Source organism: Myzus persicae, unplaced genomic scaffold (genome assembly GCF_001856785.1).
Source record: "Myzus persicae strain clone G006 unplaced genomic scaffold, MPER_G0061.0, whole genome shotgun sequence".
Taxonomy (NCBI): domain Eukaryota; kingdom Metazoa; phylum Arthropoda; class Insecta; order Hemiptera; family Aphididae; genus Myzus; species Myzus persicae.
Genome location: NW_019102529.1, coordinates 20,720 through 29,780, shown reverse-complemented (window position 1 = coordinate 29,780; position 9,061 = coordinate 20,720). Strand labels below are relative to the sequence as shown.

At 28.5% G+C, this 9,061-nt stretch overlaps 1 protein-coding gene across 1 annotated transcript in view; it reads right to left on the bottom strand.

The window, feature by feature from the left end:
* Positions 1-9,061, bottom strand: part of LOC111032445 (lysosomal alpha-glucosidase-like) — a 20,467-nt gene that overhangs the window by 7,611 nt on the left and 3,795 nt on the right. The window contains exons 2-6 of the mRNA XM_022312779.1: positions 3,814-3,983; positions 3,499-3,673; positions 1,308-1,398; positions 1,030-1,198; positions 894-960 (exon numbers count right to left, since the gene is read on the bottom strand). Coding sequence (XP_022168471.1) covers positions 894-960; positions 1,030-1,198; positions 1,308-1,398; positions 3,499-3,673; positions 3,814-3,983 — 672 coding nt within the window. The remainder of the gene's footprint in view (positions 1-893; positions 961-1,029; positions 1,199-1,307; positions 1,399-3,498; positions 3,674-3,813; positions 3,984-9,061) is intronic.

Sequence of the window (9,061 nt, the reverse complement as noted above, 5' to 3'; positions counted from 1 at the left end):
CCCCCCCCCGAAATGTTAATACAATTTAAAAATTATTTTAATGGTCTATGGCATTCGATCAAAAACTAAACCACCGCTGTGTAAAAAATTGATCAGCCCCTCCCCTGAAAAAAAATCCTGGCTACGCCACTGTTATATTATGTTACCTACATTCAATTTCTCAGACAACTTAATAATTATGAAAATAAAAATTTATTTATTATAATGTAAAATAATACATAAATTTGAAATACTTACTGACTCTACTATTTTTACTTTTAGATCATATACTATGGTCAGTTAAACATAAACCCTATTAAGCAACAAGTCTGTATTAGACAAATAAACTTCTCATGCACAAAAAGAAATGTCATAATATATTTATCTATTTTAATTGATATAGCTAACATAAAAATATAAATTAATCAGCAACCAACGGTTAAATTTAATATGCGACAGTTCGCATCACGCATACGCACAATAATAAGCATCTAATATAGTGACTCGTCGGCCGTCGCATATACCTAAGTGCGATAAATTCAAAATTGTTTACAATGACGAGAATGGGCGTGATAACCTGGCTTCATCCATAGTATATGATCAAAAATACTAGGTACTATAAAAAAACACTATATTACTATATTAGTAATAGTTAAATTATAGACACAGATACATAGGCATAATTAAGGCTAACCCCCCCCCCCCCAGTTTTTTAATCATATTTTAGTTGAAAATAATTATCAGGGTCTGTGCTGCTATTTTAGTCCCTCCTCTTAAAAATGTCCCTTGTTATCATAGAAGTGACATTATCTTAGACCTTAGACAATATACTACCTTTAGACCATACATAATTGCTGCCTTATTAAAACATATTGTTGTGACTAATAATTGTATATTAAACATTTTTATTATACCCAAGGAATACCAGCTTCTATGGTCCTGTTATAAACTTGAACGAGATCTTCAAAAGTTTGCCCATATCTAAAAAAAATAATTGAATTTAGTAATTATATTATTTACGTATAGACATGGTTTTAAAACTATGTTTACCGGCTCATATGGAAACCTAAAGACCAATAAGGAGGTAAAAATGGTCTACCAATAATGTCAGTGTACTGAGTAATAACATCTGAAGGGGTTGGCCCAGAAAAAAAATAAAAATCCAAAATTCCGCCAATTACACGATATGTAATTGCAGGGGCAGGCTGCAATATAATATCTGCAAGAGGTATACATTTGATAAAATGTATTATATGAAATAATTTACGATGTATAATAGATTAATATAATATGTCTTATTTTAGTTGTTATAAACAGTCTTTACTTACCCATAGCATTGCTATTAAATAAAAAAACTCCATGACTCTTTCCAGATTTTTCCATTAATAAATAAAACGGATGTGAGCCATAGCCATTAATCTAAAGTGAGTATCAACATATGCATAATATATTAACATGTCAAACTAAATTGTTTTTCAGCTTTAAAAATAGCGGGTGATTGGATGTCGCTCTGCTGTACATTAGGTGTCTTAGGAGGTCGCTGTAATGGATGGTATTAAATTTGAATTCAATGATATAATATCATCGTATACGAAAAACGATTCTGAGCGGTGACGGTATGTCTAGTCTAGGATATTTTATATTGTTATTACTTATTATTAATAAGGTAGTCAATAAGTTGAATATTCTTAAATTATCAATGAAGCTGGAAAAATATAAACAAAAATAATGTAAAATTGGACTGTTTTGAACTGAATTACAACAAAATGAAAAACGTTATTGTTTGTGTTAATATGCAGTTTTGTCCAAATTGGAACTTAAAATGTCTGTTAAAAATAACTGTATTTATATATTTTTTAGATTTTTTAGTGACGGATAAAATTATTTAAGCGGACCCTTGTTTTAAATTTTCAAACCTTAGCTATGAAAATTGAAAATTTTTTAATTTTTTAACTACAATATAATTTTCAATATTCAATTTGATAAGTATTGTCAACATTTGAACTTAAAATCTTTATAAAAAAAATCGTCCCTAGGTTTTTTAATAACAAGTTTAGTGATCGAACTATTGTAAGGCTCCTATTATTCTTCTTGGATTTATAGAGCCACAAGCAAACAACAAAGACATTTATGATATTAAAAATTTGTGCTTTCATAAAATAAAAGTGGAATCTCCAAGGAAAAAAAAAAGAATTGCCACAATGTAAAAATTGACGATTCATTTTTTAATTACAACAAAATAAGACAATTACTAATAATTGCTAAAAATCGACTGAACATCCAATGTTGTAAAAATGTCATCTTCAAACGCTCATAAAAATTTAAATTGAATTTCTGGTAGAAATTTTGTTTTGGATAAAAGTAGAAAAACTTATAAGGAATTTTGTATTAAATTTTTAAATCTTAGGTATAAAAAGAAAAAAATTTATGAATTTCTAACTAAATATAATTTGCTAATTTTCATGATATTTACAAATTTTGTCAAAATTCTAAGTATAAACACTAATGAAAAATTGTTATGGATTTATTCAACCTTTTTTTTAATTTCCATTAACAATAACTTACAAGGAACCTTGTATTACATTTATAAGTTTTTTGACAGAGCGAAAACCTTTTAATCAACTTTAGTATAAAAAAAACAAATATTAATCAAAAATTGCAAATGCCTTTAAATAGTTCAACACAAATCAAAATAGTTTGAAAATTGTATGGTGTATATAGAAAATGCTAACACAAATATTCAGTGTACATTTCATGTATCTACGGTCATTTCTGTTAGAGTTACACTAAAAATCAAAATCGATTTTTTCGAAAACTGGTTTTGCGTAAAAAATCCCGTTTTTTCTTAATTTTTTGTTTGTTTTTCTTGTTGCATTTGAAGACTATTGGGAATTAAACATTTTTTATCTCCCAAATGCACCAACTAGATTAATTTTACTACCTGAAAAGTTGCTGTTGAAGGAAGTCAAAGATTCATAATTTGTAAAGATTTCGAACCCCCACTCGACTATACATAATATAGACTCAAAGAAAGTATGCAAAAGAATATAATTCTGGCCCCTAATTATAAATTTGTCTACTTTTATCAAAAAAAAAAATATATAAGAACTAAATAAATTATGAGAGGTCTTTTACTTATTTTGAGCCACTTCGACCACTGTATAGGTCGCACTGTAGCAATAATGCAGTAGAGAAAAAAATGCTATTTTTGATAAAAAATATCAATTAAGTACGTGCACCTAAATCATCCGTTTGTGTGTATAAAATATTATAAATATACAGGGATGCCTGATGCCTCTCAGTGTCAAGACAAGTCACTTCTCTCACATCCTTCAATCAGTTAAAACTTCTAATCTGTACTTTCTAATCGAAACAGATTCTTGAAGAACAGGCAACAGCAAAATTGAAGACAGCATACCAACAATCCAGACTATACAGCAAACCACCAAGAGTTGACGATGATCAGACAACAGCTAGCGATCCGACAAAGTTCGTCGTCCCGAAAAAAAATATGCTTACGTCAGGTTTTGGAGTACTGTCATGATTAAACATTGTATAGGTTTTCCAATTTGAATCCAAGACTAAATTAGTTCTATGTTCTCCCAATCCATAAATGTAATTTGATTGTAGTAAAGCCGAAAATTGAATAAATTGATCAGAAAATATAAAACCCCCAATATTTCGACTATCAAACCTGGAATTAAAAAAAATAAACATATTTTAGTAGTGGTAATTATAATTTTATAATATTAACTAATCTGTAAAAATTATATGTATTGTAAGTATAAGATTGTTATATACAGTATAGGACATAGGTATGTGGGAGATACTCACAAAACTGTGTTATCTACTTTTCGAATAATAGCAAATCCAACTCCTTTCTTAGCAATTCTTACAACGAAATCAGATATTATTAAGCTATCATTTCTTTGAATCGGTTTTCCTTTAAAATCGTTAATTTTTGGGAAGGGTGGCTTGTAACGTATTTGAACAGCATCATCAATCTGTATTATATAATGATATGCTTTAATTGTTTTATAGATATATACTATATACAATCTATACTACATAGGTACCTAATTACAGTTTAAATAATTATGTATACATGATTATAATATGAATAATGAATAATGATCTATCAATGCAATATAACTATAATAGGTACCTGTGGCATGTAATTATTATTATCGGGAGTTTACCAATTACGCTTAAAATTACCTTTTCATATACCAATTGCGCTCTAAACATTTTAGGGTCGATATACCAATTGCGCTCTGAACATTTAAGGGTCGATATACCAATTGCGCTCTATACATTTTACATTACCTTAGGAAAACTTATTATTTGATTAAATATAGGTATATATGTACATATTTTTGGTTTTTATTACATATTAACCTATTTTTTACGAGTATTAATGCATAATATATTGTGAGATGTATTATACAGTTTTACAAGGTTTTGAGTTTAAGGTAATCATGATGTTTGTATTTTGCATGTTTTAATAATAATAATATTTTTTTAAATAATAATTTGAACATGGCATTACAATTTAGAATAATATAATTTGGTTAGTTTACAGAATTATATATTTGTTAAATAATACATGTTTTCACTACGAGGAAAGAAGAATATCATAATTCATAAGTATAACAGAGCAATTACATTAAATATTAAAATAATTCATTTAGTCACCACGAGGTATAATAATAACATGCTAATTTAAAAAAATATATAATACAAATAAATTAATAAATATACTAACCGGTCACAAGTTAGAACGTCAAAAAAATGTAATTATAAATATAAATAATATAAAAATAAATGAATAGGTAACGGATAGGTTAGCTATAATAACTTAATATATAAAAAAGGTTGTTTGTCTATTTGTTACTTATATAGACTCAACAACTACTGAATTGTTTTTAATAACAATTGTTTCAATAGATATTCCTTGGAACTTTGAGGGGAGGGGGATGTTTATAGCTTATTTTTTACAAGAATTTTATTTTGGCTCACGAAAAAAAAATTTTTTTTTAAGGTTACATGTTATATTACTATATTAGTATATTACTAAGATAATATTAGTAGAAATATGGAATTTACATTTCGATTACAAATATATTTATAAAAAAAAGAAATCTGCCAGAAACTATTTTTCACATGGAGGAAGTAGCATCATGCATATGAAGATTGAAGAGTATAATACAACAATAATTATTTCACAATGGACAAATAATTGCTTATGTGATCGGAATTGAAAAATGTCTACTAATTAATTTTTTTAAATGTTATATTGGTTTAATAATTAGATTTGTGTTTGTAAAAATAAATTGTAGATGCTTAGATATGAAATAATAATAGGTTGGTACTTTATATATTTGTATTGAAATTTGAAACAACACATTACACATTATAATTAGGTCATTATGATCTTATTTCTTATATAGTTATACACTGAATAGCAAAAAATGGAGGAACTTATCTTCTATTATCTACTACATGGGGCTGTACAAATAATAAGCAAGACATCGATAATGATATTGATGCATACAGACTATGGATCATGAGTCTAAAGTTCAAATGTTAAATAGACACGTTAAAGCTGGTACGTTCAAAAAACGTCTGGTGTAAAAATGTAAATGTAAATTTTAGTGGAGGAGATCAAAATTATATGTTTTTTAATTCAAGATTGTGCCTGAGTGCCTGACCGTCTTTGATGAGGCGGGGTTAGTTCCCCTCACTACATGCCTTCTCAGACACTACTATACGTAAGAAAATGTCACCAACTTGGAAAACAAAATATTCACTCATATTTTTGATTTATTTTTATTTAAAAAAAAAAAGAAAAATAATAATGATAGTTATACCTACATGTTAGAGGTATAAATAGGAAGAAAAAAAGGTTGAGCCGGTGGGTACCGCTCTGGCCTCTGTTGCGCACTGTACATTATGCTATATACTTTATACTTTTATAGGATAGGTGTCTAGACAATGAGTCTCACTCTATGACTTACAGTTGATATAGGATAATATGTTAAATTTCAATTAAATGATAAAAATCATTAAAATCATTCTATTGAGAAAAAGTTCTGGGCCTATCAGCCTGTATTACTAAGTGCTAAGTATATTTTATGATATTATTGCTGTTTATAATGTAGGTAATTTATTTTACTTTTACACATTATATAGTAATGCACTAATACACATGACCTTATATGCAGTGAAATTTCTATATAACGAAGTCGAATAAGCAGCAAAAAATTAGTAATATGGAGGAATTCCTTAAATAGAATTACGTATTTTTTTCAACTTTTAAAAAAAATTGTATTGTATGTATTTATATACTTCTATGCTTTGTATATGTTGTGTAAAAAACAACATCAAATATAATACTACAGTTTAATTTAGTTTTTAATTTTATAATTCAAAAGAAATAATTAGTGAGTTTTATTTCCTTATTGTTTTTATAAATTGTACTTTTTTCGTAAAAAGTTTCTATATCATTAAGTTTTAAAATACCGCGATAAAATTAATCAGTTTACCTACCTTCGGTGTCTTATCTTTATCGGATACATTGTTCATGTACAATTTTTGAACTATGTTTAAAATTTGATAGTGGCAACATTTACAAAAACCAGTTTTTATCAATAGGTAATTATTTCGTTGTATAGAAACATTAGATTCGTTATTTGGAGATAAATGTACTTGTATTTAACAATGAAGGTCATGGTTCTCAAAAATAATTCGTTAAATAGAAAATTTCGTTAATTGGAAGTTTCACTGTATTAGAAAAGGTAATCAGAAAAACGAACTGCAACAACGGAATAGTATTAGGAAACTCGAACATAAATATCTTCGCTTATGCGGACGATATATTGATATTAGGAGATACCTACTGAAGAAACGGTTAGACAAGTATGTAGGAAACTCATCATTATGGCTAATAAGGTCAGACTGGAGGTAAACGAGAAAGACAGAGTACATGATATTAAGTCACCAGGATAGAGAATATCAACAAGGACAAACTATGAATGTTGAAGAGCATGTATTTAAAAGAGTCGCGCGTTTCGAGTACTTGGGGCACTTGCTAACATAAGATAATGACTCGAAGATGGAAGTCAGTGATAGGATACAAAAAGGCAACAAAAGTTTTTTTGGTCTTGGAAAAGTACTGAGCTCAAGAACATTATCGACAAACCCGAAGGCACAAATGTACATGACCCTGATACGACCCATAGTACTGTATGCTGCGGAAACATGACCACTTAAGAAAGCAGAAGAAACTAGACTAAAAGTATTTGAAAGGAGAATCCTAACCCAAATCTATTGCACATGCGTCGACACAAACACAGATGAATGGCGTAAACGTCATAATAAAGAACTCGAAAAGATGTTCCAGAGACCGAACATCGCGAATGAAATCAAGAAAAGGAGATTTAACTGGGCAGGACATGCGCGGCGGAGACTGGAGAGTGGAATCTATATAGTCAGAACAATTGAATAAGAGAACCCGGTCGGCAAGGAATCCCGGAAAAAAATCCCCCGACGAACAAACCAGGAAAAAAAATCCCCAGACTCATATTACTCACAACCACAAGCAAATTGTTAAACAAATATTTTTAAACGTTTTTTTTTTTTTATTATAAAAGCCGCTAGTATAGACTATGATAGCTTGACAATTACATAATTTTTAAACGTTATTGATAATAATTATAATAAAATAATTATCAAACAATTAAAAAAAAAAAACATAGCATATAAAAATATTTCGAATGTATCGATCATAATAATTGTCAATAACATAAAATTTTAATTATAATAGTATGTATTAATAATAATAAAATCATGATCAAACAAAAGTTAGAAATAGTTAATTTATTCACTGCCCACAGTTAATTATTAGATTGTTTTCTAATATTATGGCTTATTGAGTTCAAAAAAACAGGAATATCTATTTTTCCACTTACAAACTTGGCGCAAAGTTCTTGTAATCTACTTTCTCGTTTTGTCTAAAATATAGAAAAGTTGAATTTCTATAGATATTAGATACGCACTAAACTGACTAAACTGCACACAACAATCATAAGTATCATTTGAAGTTCTTATTTCTTATAAATTTTCGTCAAAATGTCACAGAAAACGCAATATTTTATTTCGGGTATTATACCAACATAAAATATGTATTAATATAGTAATATAAAATAGTATTGTTAATTATTCCTTCTAAGGTTTTTTTAAAAATTTTTTTGTATTCTATATTTTACTATATTAGTTCTTAAGTACAAAATATTAGGTATAGATACTAATTAACGTTTAAAAAATATTTATTCAAACATTTGCATGTGGTTGTGAGTAATATTGTAGTCTGGGGATTTTTTTTCCGGGTTTGTTCGTCTGGGGATTTTTTTTCCGATTACCTCGGTAAGAGACCCCCAACGGTTACGTTACGTTGGGAGGACTATGTAAAAAGGGACGCGGAAAATATTAAGACAGAGATACCATGGAGAGTAGCGGCAGTAAATAGATATAGACGGAGAGAAATTTGTTTGACGGTATATGGTTTCAATGACCATCATCATTCACTTTTTTATTTCATCTACAGATGAGTAACTCAAGTGCATCAATAGACATTTTAAATTATAAAGTAGGAGCTTTTTGTAATAATTTAGATAAAGAAGACACGTAAAAAAAATTATGTAAAAGTTTTTCAAATGATGATATTTAAATTTTTTTAATTTCCGTAAGCTATATTACTAGAATAAAAAGTAGGTATAAATTACGTTTTTCCGCGAAACCCTCAAACCTGCGAACTATACAAGCCTTCCAATCAATATGTCTCCGTCAAATCGTCTCTGCCCCTTGGTATATAAAAAACGCCAATCTTCACAAAGACTTAAACGTTCCCACACTTTCTCAGCTAACCAAATCCCACTTCCTCTCATTCCATTCTAAGCTAAATCACCATACTAATCCATTAATCAAACGTATGTCTTCTTGTACAATTCCCGATAATCCTAGAAGAAGATTGAAACGATCTTGGCCTAGAGATATCCTTGCTTGATCTGTCGGGTGGTACTAC